Raw genomic sequence first — 15,221 nt, forward strand, 5'->3', positions numbered from 1 at the left:
AAATAGAGCTAGGCATACAATATTCAAACACAAAGTGGTGTATGATGCAAAATTATTTGATATTTTTGATAAGAAAGACGTATAAATATTATATAAAATTGTATTATAATCATTTATATTTCGACCCTTTGTATTTCTGTTCCACTGCAGCTGAGACGTGCGGTATTTGCCATTCACAGAGAACTATCGCACGTCAACTGCAGTTCTCCGTGCCCATCTCTATTGGGCTGTGTAGACGTTAGCAGCTGGCCGTACTCGTGCCGTTTAAAAGCCGAAATTTCATCAATTTAATTTCAATTGCAAGCGAACAACCTGCGACCATGTCAATAAAGCTCAAAGCTAACCTCAACAATCCGCCCATAAGTAAGTATCAAAGAAATGCCGGCTGCAGTGACCTTCAGTGCCCGGAGGATGTGCACTTAGTGAGGTTATATCCGCATCGGGGTCTATTTATGTACACAATATATTGTGGAATTCCAACCGAACCCTCTTTTATTGCATCAGCCCGGTATCGTATGATATTAATTGATTCATTCGACTAGGTGGCCTGGCGACGGCGCATCTAATCAATAGCACGGTGCCCGTGGAGATAGTGTGGAGCAAGGAGGAAACTTCGCTTCAATTCCCGGATAATCGCCTCTTGGTGTGCCACTCCAACAACGATGTGCTCCGCGCCCTCGCTCGCGCTGCTCCGGACTACAAGCTGTACGGAGAAACGGCCATCGAACGGACACAGATTGATCACTGGCTGTCTTTCTCACTGACCTGCGAGGATGACATATCCTGGGCTCTCTCCTTCCTGGACAAGTCCATTGCCCCGGTGACCTACCTGGTGGCCAACAAGCTGACAATCGCCGACTTTGCACTGTTTAACGAGATGCACTCGCGCTATGAGTTCCTCGCCGCCAAAGGCATTCCTCAGCACGTGCAGCGTTGGTATGACCTCATCACCGCCCAGCCGTTGATCCAGAAGGTGCTGCAGTCCCTGCCAGCTGATGCAAAGGTTAAGAGAAGTCCACAGTCTTCCAAGGAGCAGACACCAGCCAAAACGGGCGAGCGCAAACAGGAGGGCAAGTTCGTGGACCTGCCGGGTGCCGAGATGGGCAAGGTGGTTGTGCGCTTCCCGCCAGAGGCCTCTGGCTATCTGCACATTGGTCATGCCAAGGCGGCGCTGCTGAATCAGTACTACGCTCTGGCGTTCCAAGGAACACTGATCATGCGATTTGATGACACGAATCCTGCCAAGGAGACGGTCGAGTTTGAAAATGTCATTCTCGGCGATCTCGAGCAGCTGCAGATCAAGCCCGACCTATTTACGCACACCTCAAACTACTTCGACCTCATGCTCGACTACTGTGTCCAGCTGATCAAGGAGAGCAAGGCCTATGTGGATGATACCCCTCCGGAGCAAATGAAGCTGGAGCGCGAGCAACGCGTGGAGTCCGCAAATCGCTCTAACTGTGAGCTGATCTTAATTGCTAGACCATATTTTACACATATTTATATATGTTTTCTATTTCAGCTGTCGAGAAGAATCTTTCGCTGTGGGAGGAGATGGTTAAGGGCTCGGAGAAGGGTCAAAAGTACTGCGTGCGCGCAAAGATCGACATGAGCTCCCCCAACGGATGTTTGCGCGATCCCACAATCTATCGCTGCAAGAACGAACCACATCCTCGTACGGGAACCAAATACAAGTGAGTATAGCAAAAAAATTTTATAGCGAATCACATGTAACCCTTATCATTTGCAGGGTGTACCCCACCTATGACTTTGCCTGCCCTATTGTGGACGCCATCGAGAATGTGACCCACACCCTGCGCACCACTGAGTACCATGACCGAGATGATCAGTTCTACTGGTTCATTGATGCCCTAAAGCTGAGAAAACCGTACATCTGGTCATACAGTCGATTGAACATGACCAACACTGTGTTGTCCAAAAGGAAACTTACCTGGTTTGTGGATTCAGGTCTGGTTGATGGCTGGGATGATCCTCGATTCCCAACGGTGCGTGGTATCATCCGTCGCGGCATGACTGTGGAGGGTTTAAAGGAGTTCATCATTGCCCAAGGCAGCAGTAAATCCGTAGTGTTCATGAACTGGGATAAGATCTGGGCCTTCAACAAGAAGGTCATCGATCCGATTGCTCCTCGTTACACAGCTTTGGAGAAGGAGAAGCGCATTGTTGTTAATGTGGCTGGCGCTAAGGTGGAAAGGATCCAGGTGTCCGTGCATCCCAAGGATGAATCACTGGGCAAGAAGACCGTCCTGTTGGGTCCCCGCATCTACATCGACTACGTTGATGCCGAAGCCTTGAAGGAGGGTGAAAATGCCACTTTCATTAACTGGGGCAACATCCTCATCAAGAAGGTTAACAAGGATGCATCTGGAAACATAACTTCCGTTGATGCTGCCCTCAATTTGGAGAACAAGGACTTCAAAAAGACTCTTAAACTCACGTGGTTGGCTGTGGAAGATGATGCCAGTGCCTATCCACCCACTTACTGCGTTTACTTTGAGAATATCATCAGCAAAGCTGTTCTGGGCAAGGACGAGGACTTTAAGCAGTTTATTGGCCACAAGACCCGTGACGAGGTTGCCATGCTGGGCGATCCTGAACTGAAGAAGTGCAAGAAGGGCGACATCATCCAGTTACAGAGGCGTGGCTTCTTTAAGGTTGACGTCGCCTATGCTCCGCCCAGTGGATACACCAATGTTCCTTCTCCTATTGTTTTGTTCTTTATACCTGATGGACACACGAAGGATGCGCCAACTTCCGGCCTAAAAGTGAATGCTCCGGAAGCCAAAACGACGGTGAGTTCAATTGTGCTTTACAAAAATAAGACTATAAAATAGGGTATTCAATATTCGACATAAGACGTACAATTAACTACACAATCAGCTGTTTGGAACTCTGTTAACTTTTTCGCTCTCCCACTGCGGCTCTCTGAAGCTCTTTCACTTTCTCTTAATTATGTGCCGCGTTGGTGCGACGTAGTCTTCTTCACGGCAGAAAACCAGTTGTATGCTGAACTACCTGGCGTGTGGAGCGTTATCGTCAACCTCAGTAAGGCAAACACAAGAAATTCAAAAGAGAGGCTCGTTGAATAATACATGTAGCCCTTGCTGACGTTGCAAACAGATTTTAGAAAATATCAATACATTGCTGTAAATAAGCTTTTTATTTAAATTATTATAAAATGTGTGTTCTATTCACAGAAAAAGGCATCCTCACCTGTGAGTTCTTCCGGCCAAGCTTCCGAATTGGACAGTCAAATTACCCAGCAAGGCGATCTGGTCCGAGATCTGAAATCCAAGAAAGCTGCCAAGGATCAAATCGATGTTGCTGTGAAGAAGCTGCTCGCCCTGAAAGCGGATTACAAGTCAGCTACTGGAAAGGATTGGAAACCAGGACAAACTCCTGCCCCTTCTGCATCTGTACCTGCCGCCAGCTCATCCCCTGCCAACGACGCCGCTTCCGTTAATGCCAGCATTGTCAAACAAGGCGATTTGGTCAGAGATCTGAAGGGAAAAAAGGCTGGCAAACCAGAGATTGACGCTGCTGTTAAAACTCTTCTTGAACTCAAGGCTCAGTACAAGACTCTCACCGGTCAGGATTGGAAGCCAGGCACTGTACCACCAACTGCCGCTCCATCTGCAACTCCTGCTCCATCTGCCGCTGCCAACGATTCGGTGGCCCAAATTCTTAGCCAAATCGCTGCCCAGGGTGACAAAGTTCGGGAACTGAAGTCAGCTAAAGCCGATAAGGCCACCGTTGATGCTGCAGTAAAGACGCTGCTTAGCTTGAAGGCTGACTACAAAACGGCCACCGGCAGTGACTGGAAGCCAGGTACCACAGCTCCGGCGCCCGCAGCAGCCGCTGTAAAAGTCAAACAGGAGAAGAATCCGGAGCCAGCTTCTGGCCTTGCTGTAAACACACTGCTTGACAAGATCGCGCAGCAGGGTGACAAAATCCGTCAATTGAAAACGGCGAAATCGGAGAAATCCCTTGTGGAAGCTGAGGTTAAACTTTTGCTGGCTCTAAAAACGGACTACAAATCCCTAACGGGTCAAGAGTGGAAACCAGGCACTGTGGCACCCGCTCCCACAACTGTAGCCGTTGTAGATCTTACTGGTGGAGATTCCGGCAGTGACGTTGGCAGTGTCTTGAACAAGATTCAGGCACAAGGCGATAAGATCAGGAAACTAAAGTCAGAGAAGGCAGCCAAGAACGTAATCGATCCTGAGGTTAAGGCTCTGCTGGCTCTTAAAGCTGAATATAAGACGCTGAGCGGTAAGGATTGGACACCAGACGCTAAGGCTGAACCAGCTGTAGTTAAAAAAGAAGCTAGTCCCGTCTCGATGGCATCGCCGGCGAAGGATGAACTCACCCAGGAGATTAATGCTCAGGGGGAGAAGGTACGCGCCGCGAAGGGTAACAAGGCAGCCAAGGAGGTGATCGATGCTGAAGTGGCCAAGTTGCTGGCACTCAAGGCCAAGTACAAGGAGGTTACGGGCACCGATTTCCCTGTTGCAGGTCGCGGAGGCGGCGGCGGAGGAGGTTCAGCCAAGAAAGCGCCAAAGGAGGCGCAACCAAAGCCAGCCAAGCCAGTGAAGAAGGAACCTGCTGCCGATGCGTCCGGAGCTGTGAAGAAGCAAACCCGCCTGGGTCTGGAGGCTACCAAGGAGGATAACTTGCCCGACTGGTACTCGCAAGTTATCACCAAGGGTGAGATGATCGAATATTACGACGTTTCTGGATGCTACATTCTGCGTCACTGGTCCTTCGCCATTTGGAAAGCCATTAAGACTTGGTTTGATGCTGAGATTACACGCATGGGCGTCAAGGAGTGCTACTTCCCCATCTTCGTTTCTAAAGCGGTGCTGGAAAAGGAGAAGACGCACATCGCGGACTTCGCGCCGGAGGTGGCCTGGGTCACCAAGTCCGGTGACTCTGATTTGGCCGAGCCAATCGCAGTGCGTCCTACCTCCGAGACCGTCATGTACCCCGCCTACGCAAAATGGGTACAGTCCTACAGGGATCTGCCGATTCGTCTCAATCAGTGGAATAACGTTGTCGTAAGTATTGCCCTGAGTTTGCATAATGTATCGTTCATTAACAACTGCATTATGTTCTTGTACGTAGCGCTGGGAATTCAAGCAGCCAACTCCTTTCCTACGCACCCGCGAGTTCCTGTGGCAGGAGGGTCACACCGCTTTCGCCGACAAGGAAGAAGCGGCCAAGGAAGTGCTAGACATCCTCGATCTTTATGCCCTGGTGTACACCCATCTGCTGGCCATTCCTGTAGTCAAGGGCCGCAAGACTGAGAAGGAGAAGTTCGCGGGTGGTGACTACACCACCACCGTGGAGGCATTCATCTCGGCTTCAGGTCGTGCCATTCAAGGAGCTACCAGCCACCATTTGGGTCAGAATTTCTCAAAGATGTTCGAAATCGTGTACGAGGACCCTGAAACGCAGCAGAAGAAGTACGTTTACCAGAACTCCTGGGGCCTAACTACTCGCACGATTGGAGTGATGATCATGGTGCATGCGGATAACCAGGGCCTTGTGTTGCCCCCACATGTTGCCTGCATTCAGGCCATTGTGGTGCCCTGCGGCATCACCGTTAACACCAAGGATGACGAGCGGGCGCAGCTGCTGGATGCTTGCAAGGCCCTTGAGAAGCGCCTTGTGGGCGGTGGAGTTCGTTGCGAGGGTGACTATCGGGACAACTACTCGCCCGGCTGGAAGTTTAATCACTGGGAACTGAAGGGCGTGCCGCTGCGCTTGGAAGTGGGTCCCAAGGACCTGAAGGCCCAACAACTGGTGGCCGTGCGTCGCGACACTGGCGAGAAGATCACCATACCGCTGGCCGATGTGGAGAAGAAGATCCCCGCGCTGCTCGAAACCATTCACGAGAGCATGCTTAAAAAGGCAGATGAGGATCTGACCAGTCACACGAAAAAGGTGACCAACTGGACGGACTTCTGTGGTTTCCTAGAACAGAAAAATCTCCTTCTGGCTCCCTTCTGCGGCGAGATCCCCTGCGAGGACAAGATCAAGGCGGACAGCGCCCGCGGTGAAGAGGCCGAGCCAGGAGCTCCGGCCATGGGTGCCAAGTCGCTGTGTATTCCCTTCGATCAACCAGCTCCCATTGCGGCTAGCGATAAGTGCATCAACCCCAACTGCACCAACAAGCCCAAGTTCTACACGCTCTTCGGACGAAGCTACTAGAAAGTGAAAGTGATCTGGAAAGAAGCCAGGCTTCGTTGCTTATCTAAATCACTTTTTTAACAAATGAATTCGATTGGTTAGGATCGATTGACCTATATGTACTCTGATTTTCACAAAAGCTTACTATTCATTTTAAATTGATTAAATGTTTAAATTGAAAACCATAAACTTGTATTTTGCTTGCACAACCCAGACCTTTTAACCTCCTGCTGAATGGCTTTCCAGACTAATTTTAATTGGGGATTTTTCAATAAGTTGTCAAACTATTTAACCTCAGTTGCGTCGTGCAAATATAATTAGAAACGGGGATAACGAAACGTATATATACTTTGCTTAGTTCCGTTAATATCTCATAAATTATTTATAAACTTCTTTTAAAAAGGTATCAATCTTATCGCCAGCCAATTAAATACCTAATTACATGTCAATTAAATTATATTTTATAGACTACTTAGTACTCACTGATAGTTATAATTCTATTCTTGTTCTACTTATTAAATCCATTTGGACAGGAAGCTGTCAATGTGAAGAAATCGGTCATATCCTCGATACCCCTTTTAATCTTTTAATAACACCAATTAAAAGAAACCTTGCAGCTCCATTTCAATAAATGGATAATTTTTCACCACTCGCAATCAGTGGATTCCATCTTAAACGGTTAGGAGGTGGGAAGCGATATGACCACATATAGGAATTGATACCAATGATACCAGAGCCCAAGGCATTTACTTTCTGTTCGAGCGGCACTGCTCGCCAAGATCAGTAATATAATTGTCTCCCGAGTGGGTCGGGAGGCGGCAAAGTGGTTTAGGAATGCACCCTAAGCTGGGTGAGAGTGAGTCCAGCTAATTAAATGCATATCTCATATCTGGCCACTTTGCGTCAGCGGTCGCTGCCGACTTGTTTTAAATGGAAAAATAATGGCCGAGCCCACGCCGCGGATGGGGTATATGGAAGTGGCCCCAGACCTGGACAATATTGCGTGCCGATATGCGTAAACATCAACAATCGCAGAACCACAAATAAGTGACAAGCAGTCCCTGTCAACTGAGTTAAGCAAATATGACTATTTCCATTCGTATTGCCGCGATTTGTAACTGGTTTAAACTACTGATGCAATGGGAAAATATTACAAGTCAATGCGAAAATGGGTTAGGAAATAGCAAGGTTCTTACAAAAATTAAATACATTTTTTATATTATTATTTTATTTATAGTAATATAAAGTGTAATAGGAAATTCGAGTATTTCATTTCCAGTTATCCACTTATAACATAAAAGTATTTATGGTAGCTATTAATCCTTTTCTGAAATGACCACAGCAGCACATGCAAAGTTGCGAAACGAAGTTTCAGACAGATATACCCCATAGGCAAGATACCCGGCTTAGTTACTTCGTTGACTCAGGTCAAGCCTTAATGTGTTCTACTTAGTCGTTAATCGAATCTCGAGCAAATAGCAAATATTTAGTGTTATTTACTATTCAGCTGCGCGAAAGCAAGCGCGATTTGCAATTATGTTTGATTTACGGCGGCGTTCCTGATTCGATGGGTGGTGGTGGTGCTGGTGGAGGTGGTGCATTGGATGTTGGAAATCCCATTTATTCCATCCGCAGCTCCAGCCTTACCTCTTAACTCTTAACTCCAGCCCACTCGGAGTAATCAATTGCAAAAAAAATTGCATAATGATGGCCGCGACTGATTGAATGCATGGTGCATACGTATGTTTGTAAGTATCTACTCAAGCAACCTGTTCACAAATGCCGCATTATTCATCGGCAGTGTACAATCAAAAAATGTAATGGGGAGTTTTTAGTTGGGGAAGTGAAAAGAGTAGTTCTAAAGTTTAATATATTTTTAGTTCCTGATTTAATTCAGATTTGAAATTAGGCTTTCGATTATAGGAATCCAGATCTAAATATAAGTATTAAGATCGTGTGAATAAGATTGAGGCTAACAAAGTTATCCTAATTCAATTTAGTTATATTCCACTTCAGCCGATGACGATATTCCAACTTAATTCTCACTTAAGACCTAGACTTGTTTAATTAAAAACAATAACATTCTGCGCTTTATTTAACAAAAATTACGTCTCTTTATGGAAATTTTCGAGGTAATCCATCAACAATAGGAAAATTTGATGTGTTTTTTAGTTGTGCATTAAAAAAATGTTAATTATAAGCTGCAAGTATCAAGTTCTTAATTTAGCTTATAAACAACAAAAGTGTGAAAGGCAAACATTAGCTAGTTACTAACCAGATGGAAGTCAAACAGGATCCAGCTGAGATTCAAGATATTAGATTGTTCGCACACAGAAAACGAGGAATGTAAATGGCAAAGATCAAAGACATTTTCCAAGGAGTTCCTTGGAGATTCGGGCACGTGTGTTAAAGTCTCTTCCGGTTCCATCAGAGAAGAAACCTGGGAAGCTGAGATTTGGACTGGTCGGGCAATTCGCGGATGGGTGACGAGTCAGTTTCCTCGGTTCTGTCGCGTTTACAGAATTAATTAGAGTGGAACTATGAATTGGGCTGGATCAGGGGCGTCCGTCCAACGACTTGGGCTGCCAAAACAAATTATGTCATCAAAGGAAAGGGAAATGGAATACAACTGATGAGCTGCGAAGCCTGTTATTAACCGCAAGGTCCGTAGGCCAACATACCCATACCCCCGGCTGGAAATAAAAAATGAAAACGTAACGGAGACGTTGCTGAATCACAATTTCAAGGTCGTCTCAACACGACATCTTCTGCAGTTGCTCGTTACCAGATTGTGAAATCCCCAGCGATCCTGTGCCCCAATGCGTCCAATGCCCATGCCCCTCATCCTCACATACCCACATCACGCCAGCTCACAAACCAACTCACCTGACGGGGCAACTTTTTTTTGCTGGCCATTATCACCGCTTGCAGCCGTGGATCAGGTTCCTCCAAGAGGAAAAAATCTCTTCTACAGCCGAAAATTGCATGAATGCATTTTAGCGCGGAAATGCGCTGGTATGAGTTGTCTGAATTCGTGCATACGCCACTACAGTGGAGCTTCAAATAGTTACGTTTATCAATTAAGTTTTCTAATCCCAATTAAATGGTTTTAATGCGTTAAATGCACAGGTGTCAAGCAAATGATTTCATTATCATTTTCAATAATTCATCATTCGAGCTAAAGACACATTGCAAACGTGTTCTTAATCAGATAAACGATAGCTTAAATAGAAAGATTACTCGCAGATAGAGTGGATTTGATGGAACTTTGGAAATGGATCCTATAAGTGCTGTGTGTGCCTGACAAGCCCCCGGCAGTAAGTTTCCCATAAAGGAGTCGCACTGTATATATGCATCTGTTTCGCTGCCATGGATGACATGCGCTTTTTTAGGGCCACCTCAAGTGGCTGGCCTTGGTGTGATGCTGCTCCTTTTTTTGCGGTCGAGGGGAATTTTGTTTTGGACTCCGTCTAGGGTTGTCAGGCCACTGCAGTTGGGATGCACCGAATCCGAGTCCGAGTCCGAAGACGGGAGATCCATTAGCATTGCCCTTGCTCGACTTGGAGTACTTTAAGTGCCGTTTAATTGGCTTTAATTCGAGTGTTTCGACTCGGTGTGTGTTTTTCGGCTTTATTGCCTGGCTGAGAGGGCAAGCTCATCTTACGCCTGATACAACCCGGAAAGCAGCGCTGCTCACCTGGCCACCACACACACACACACACACACGACGTTTTCACACTGAGCGAGTAGCTGTATTGGTGCGGCGTTGGCGAGGCAGCGACGCCGGCAGAAGCGAGTTTCCTTTGAGCCGAGTATAACTTCAAGCCAATTGCCCGCATTCAATTCAGTTGCCGCTGAGTTTTCAACCGATTCAATTCGAGACCGCCAAACAACAACATCACTCAAAGATTCGCCAGTCACCGTTACCGTCGCCTGAGAAGTGAGTTTCAGATCCAATCGAGGTGCTAATAACTTGGCCCAATAGGCGTCGCTTAGGCCATCCCAATCCCCCCGTGAACTTTGGCTCCGTGTGTGTTTGCCCTTACAATTGACACGAAAAGCCCCAAATGAAAACAAAAGTCAATCCAGCAATTGTAAGCGAAATGTGTGCGAATGTCATAATTTGCGTGCCTCAAGTTACGTGCACCTGTCCGTCCGTCCCAAAAAAGGAGGCGTGAAATGCTGTGTATAGTGTGTGCTAGTTCAGGAATTAAAAAAAAACACAGATCGGATCTGTAATAACAATGGGAATAAAATTCAATGGAAATTAATGCGGCTAGAATGGAAAAGAGCAAATGCATTCGAGTTTGTGTCTTAAGTCTTTTGTTTGGGACGCGAAAAGTGGAATGGTCGCCAAAGGAAACAAACATTTGCATGAATGGAGGAGATTGCAAAATTATGCATATCTAAGCATACAATTTCCTGCGACTAAAAAGTTGTATATTCTTCAACTGGGGTATAGGCAAAATTGTTTAATGCTACTTTTTGGCCCCAGGCATTTTAAAGTGATTTAATAACGTCTATGCTAAATGTTGTATTTTCCTTAAGAAAAAGTAAAGTGCAAGCGGTAGAAACTAGAATTGGTGAATAACTTATAAATGTTTTAATTGGCTTGTCGGATACGTAAACAATTGTGTTTGAATAATTTAACAAATGCAGCATTCTATAATTTTGCAATCAATCAATGATTCCGTTTCATTACTAAATGTTAAGCAATAGAAACCAGGCGGTAGAGCATTTATTACAAAGAGAAACATTTCCTAAATGATTCCATCATGTCTGCATATAAAAGTAAATTACTTTAATCAGTGCACCCATAAAACGAGAGTGAAATGCAGAGGCTTTCATGCTTATGGCTAATGAGTGGAAATTGGTTAAGTCATCATAACCTGGCTAATTGCTTGGACTTCCACCCGCACTCGCATTGCCCAAGAGCGTAATGCACACACACTAAAACCTAACTACCCGAAAATAAAAACCCCAAAATAAGGCAATGGTCCGAAGATTAACCCATTGCGGGACGGACACTTTCCAAAACACGAAATAAACAAACAGACGGTGGCCGCTAACAGGTCTTTAAACTTGTCACTATTTACCAACGCAAACAGATGATGTGCGAGGTGTGATGGTATCCCAGGTGGGGATGGGTTACAGGGAGGGGGGGGCTCCAGGGGAACGGACCCCCTAAATCCCAATTGGCCGCGGCAATTACACGCGGTTGGTCAACACTTCGCAGTTGTCTCTGCTCGATCGTACTTCACCAGCATGCGCTGCTGACATTGAAAAGAATCTGGCCCGGAGTAGGTTAGACAAACAAACGGCCAGCAACTCGATCTTGAAAATATACATACATAAAATCGTAATACGACCTCATCGTCACGTCCCTTGCTAAATTGTACAAAGTAAACGGAGTCCTGTAAAGCATTGCTTACTCTAAAGTGTTTTTTCTAAACCATAATGTATATAGACTACTTTCCGCTTCCAGATCGCCGCTTAACCATGGACATACTGAGGAGCGATGCCGACTGCGGCGAGTCCGATATTGCCAAGTTCTATGCAAACAAAACCATTCTTATTACGGGAGCCACCGGATTCATGGGCAAGGTGCTGGTGGAGAAACTACTACGCAGCTGTGGCGACCTGAACGTCATATATCTATTGATACGCACCAAAAAGGGAGTCGATCCCAGTGTGCGCAAGGAGCAGTACTTCAAGTGTGTGGTAAGTGAATCCAATCGCCTTCATCTACCGGAAATCAATGCATTCCATGATTAAATGCTGTAAATTGTTTAGTTTATGGCTCGTAAATAAGGCCCAGCCCCTCGCTATAAGCAGCTTAATTAGCAGCTACTTAGATTGCCATTCTCCGTTGTACCACGTGACGTATGCGTAATGGCCATATAAAGTGCAACGAAGTGCATCAAAGTTCCATGGAATCCTACTGTCTGCTATGTTGCCAATTAGAAATAACAATATTGATGCGTGTGATTCGGATTTTCTAATAATTACCAACTGAGGCAAAAAAAATTACATTTCCGGGGGTTCTCCAAAAAGTATTGACCAATATTTAATTACAGCTCAACGAAAATTCTCCAAAAAGTATTCTCCAAAAGTATTCTCCAAAAAGTATTGACCAATATTTAATTACAGCTCAACGAAAATTCTATAAAATAAGTTGTATTGTAAGGGAAACCACCAAGAATATGTGACTCAATGAAATTTCACAATTTCCTACTAAATTATTGATATTTCACAATACCCCTTGTGGTTATAATTTAGCTGAGAACCCCAAAATTGTAGTGTGCAAAAAGCCATCAATTTTAATTCTCTTATTGCAAAGCTAGTATAGTTTTAATGCACTTAATCTTTCATTTATTACACGTTTTTTAATAGTTTTCCGTTTATTTCAAAGTGAGGTATGTGAGTTAGTCATAGATTGAGACACTCCATTTCGAATCAGCCACACGTCAATAAAGATCTTACAAAATCCGAAGCGATCAGTATTGTGGCCTTGCCCACCGGCCGTTAGCCATAATTTCCACCTCAGACAGACGACAGCCGACAGCCTGACAATTCCGAATCCGAGTCTGAATCGCGACGCACTCGCACGTGAACTTAGATATAAATTCTATATAATTATACGCCATAACTGAGCTAATACCCCGTTTGCCCTCCGCCAAAAAGGGAAGAAGAAAACCTCAAACGCAATTCCCGCAAATTACCAAATTATCGCACAGCTCAAAGACACAGAAATCCGGTGTTACGTGGAGCCCACAAAGCGACCCACTCAACACACATCCACGGCGTTTATAAGTCAAGGTGATCATTATTGGTAGAAAAAATCCAAAAACTTACAATGACTCTTAATTGTTGGACGTTAAGACGGCGCTAAAACCAGCGACATGGCCCATTAGGCGATTCTAGCCAGCCAGTGGAACAGCAGGCCGTTTGGAACTCCAACGCCAATTGCAATTCCAACGCCATGACACTTAACTAATGACCGACCGACCGCCTCTTATTTTCGCTTTCAGATCTTTAGCAAGCTGCTGGAGAAGAATCCCGGCATCGTGGACAAGGTGCGCGTGGTAAAGGGCGATCTGCTGGAGCCGGACCTTGGCCTGAGCGCCAATGACACCAACACACTCGCCTCCAACGTCGAGGTGGTGTTCCACTGTGCGGCCAATGTGCGCTTCGACCAGCCGCTGCGTCCCATGGTCATGATGAACGTGGTGGGCACCCTGAAGGTCCTCCGCCTCGCCGAGAAGATGTCCCAGCTGCAGGCTCTGGTCCATGTGTCCACCTCCTACTGCCAGTGCAACGAGAGCGTTCTGGAGGAGCGTGCCTATCCCGCTCCGCAGAACCCCTTCTCCATCATCGAGATGGTGGAGACGATGGACGACGCCGCTCTGGCGGAGATCACACCCAAGTGAGTGACTGGAAATCGCTCTTCCTGAGTCATTTGTAGATATTGCTGTTATTATTAACAGCCAATGAATTTTGAACAGCACTTTTAGTAAACAAACGTTTATTCAGTTTTATGCTGTCTAAATACTGGCTAGTATAATAAAGTGCCATAGTTTCATGCTCCTTTGCAGACGTACCTTGGCACCTAATAACCAGTTTCATTGGCTTATTTTCAGATTACTAAACGGCTTGCCAAACACGTACGCTTACAGCAAGGCGCTGTCGGAAGATTTAATTTGCAGATACAACAATAAGCTGCCCATAATCATCACAAGGCCCTCGATCGGTGGGTATACCAGAGTTTATACTTTTTTTCTTCTTGTGCCTCCTGGCTAATTGCTTTATTAAATCCATCGCAGTGACGGCGGCCATTCACGAGCCATTGCCGGGCTGGATCGAGGGCGTCAATGGACCCACTGGACTAATGATCGGCGCCGCCCGCGGAGTCATCCGATCGATGCACTGCAATCCGGACTACGCCTCCACGGTGATACCCGTGGACAAGGCCATCAACGGCATGATCCTGTGCGGCTATCAGCGCGGCAAGGCCAGCCAGGAGAAGGGTAACCAGCAGTCGGGTGTCGAGTTCTGCAATCTGTGCATCTCCAGCAAGGCGCTGATGTCCTGGGGCGACAGCATCGAGACGGGTCGTCGATTCTTCTACGAAACGCCGCTCAGCTTTGCGCTCTGGTATCCGGGTGGATCCATCAAAAAGAACTACTACCACCACCTCTTCTGCGTCATCTTCTTCCACTATCTGCCCGCCTACTTCATCGACTTTTGGCTGCTCGTCTTCGGTCAAAAGCCATTGTAAGTTAACGTTTTTATCGGGTGTTTACTGTACCAACTCATGGATTATTTCCTGCCAGCTTGCTTAATGTCCAACGCAAAGTGTCCACGGGTCTGAAGCTGCTGCAGTACTACACAACGAAGGAGTGGGAGTTCCGAAACGAGCGCTTCCAGGAGATGAGCAGTCAGCTGAGCCTCCTGGATCAGGACCTCTTCGACACGTCGGTGGGTCAGGTCAACTGGGAGACCTACATCAGCAACTACATCATAGGCATGCGCACCTATATCCTGGGCGAGAGCGAGGCCACCTTGCCGCACGCCAGGAAGGTCCTGCGTCGCCTCTACATCCTCGACTGGGTCAGCAAGGTGCTGTTCTTCACCCTCAGCTTCTGGTTCCTGTGGACCCATCTGGATGGCTTCGTGGAGCGGGGCGATGCCTTCATCCGATCCTCGCTCAGCACCATTTACCATGAGCGAAACAGCACCTTACATGTATAAGCACTTTTTTAATTATGTACTTCAAATATAGTCCGCAAGATTTTGTTTCTTTTTAAGTTAACTGCTGTGTTTTACTTGTAATGTAAATGGTAAATGCTAATTTAGCTAAATAACTCTTATATTGTATAGAGGGATTCTAAAAGCAAAAGCATCAAAAGTCCTAAAAAATTAAAGGTCAACAAGCAAAAGGAATTTGTGTGAAATATCAATAGCATTGTAAGGCAAATAGTAAAGGGGTATGTTTAAGTTCATATAAA

At 46.1% G+C, this 15,221-nt stretch overlaps 2 protein-coding genes across 4 annotated transcripts; both read left to right on the plus strand.

Annotated features, from left to right (window-relative positions):
* The first annotated feature begins 218 nt into the window (after positions 1-218).
* On the plus strand, positions 219-6,368 carry LOC122621430 (bifunctional glutamate/proline--tRNA ligase). 2 transcript variants are annotated; one of them, XM_043799285.1, is made up of 6 exons: positions 219-363; positions 543-1,460; positions 1,523-1,694; positions 1,751-2,813; positions 3,219-5,078; positions 5,146-6,368. In XM_043799285.1, the coding sequence occupies exons 1-6, from the start codon at positions 321-323 to the stop codon at positions 6,232-6,234; spliced, it is 5,145 nt and encodes a 1,714-aa protein (XP_043655220.1). In that variant the 5' UTR covers positions 219-320; the 3' UTR covers positions 6,235-6,368. The 2 variants fall into 2 exon arrangements, with proteins under 2 accessions (XP_043655220.1, XP_043655221.1); XM_043799286.1 differs by lacking the exons at positions 219-363; positions 543-1,460; positions 1,523-1,694; positions 1,751-2,813 and adding an exon at positions 2,987-3,066 and having other exon boundaries at positions 5,146-6,366.
* Positions 6,369-10,045: 3,677 nt separating this feature from the next.
* LOC122622419 (putative fatty acyl-CoA reductase CG5065) lies at positions 10,046-15,025 on the plus strand. Of its 2 annotated transcripts, none has more exons than XM_043800835.1 (6): positions 10,046-10,153; positions 11,699-11,934; positions 13,245-13,639; positions 13,854-13,963; positions 14,037-14,487; positions 14,547-15,025. In XM_043800835.1, the coding sequence occupies exons 2-6, from the start codon at positions 11,713-11,715 to the stop codon at positions 14,962-14,964; spliced, it is 1,596 nt and encodes a 531-aa protein (XP_043656770.1). In that variant the 5' UTR covers positions 10,046-10,153; positions 11,699-11,712; the 3' UTR covers positions 14,965-15,025. The 2 variants fall into 2 exon arrangements, with proteins under 2 accessions (XP_043656770.1, XP_043656771.1); XM_043800836.1 differs by having other exon boundaries at positions 10,051-10,153; positions 11,681-11,934.
* Positions 15,026-15,221: the final 196 nt, after the last annotated feature.

The sequence above is a fragment of the Drosophila teissieri genome, chromosome 3R (assembly GCF_016746235.2).
Source record: "Drosophila teissieri strain GT53w chromosome 3R, Prin_Dtei_1.1, whole genome shotgun sequence".
NCBI classification, from domain to species: Eukaryota; Metazoa; Arthropoda; class Insecta; order Diptera; family Drosophilidae; genus Drosophila; species Drosophila teissieri.

Coding starts and splice junctions, on each gene's coding strand:
- LOC122621430 (XM_043799285.1), top strand. CDS start 321: ATGTCAATAAAGCTCAAAGCTAACCTCAACAATCCGCCCATAA. Junction 1,695..1,750: donor CGTACGGGAACCAAATACAA/GTGAGTATAGCA, acceptor TATCATTTGCAG/GGTGTACCCCACCTATGACT. Junction 5,079..5,145: donor ATCAGTGGAATAACGTTGTC/GTAAGTATTGCC, acceptor TCTTGTACGTAG/CGCTGGGAATTCAAGCAGCC.
- LOC122622419 (XM_043800835.1), top strand. CDS start 11,713: ATGGACATACTGAGGAGCGATGCCGACTGCGGCGAGTCCGATATTGCC. Junction 13,640..13,853: donor CTGGCGGAGATCACACCCAA/GTGAGTGACTGG, acceptor GCTTATTTTCAG/ATTACTAAACGGCTTGCCAA. Junction 13,964..14,036: donor CATCACAAGGCCCTCGATCG/GTGGGTATACCA, acceptor AATCCATCGCAG/TGACGGCGGCCATTCACGAG.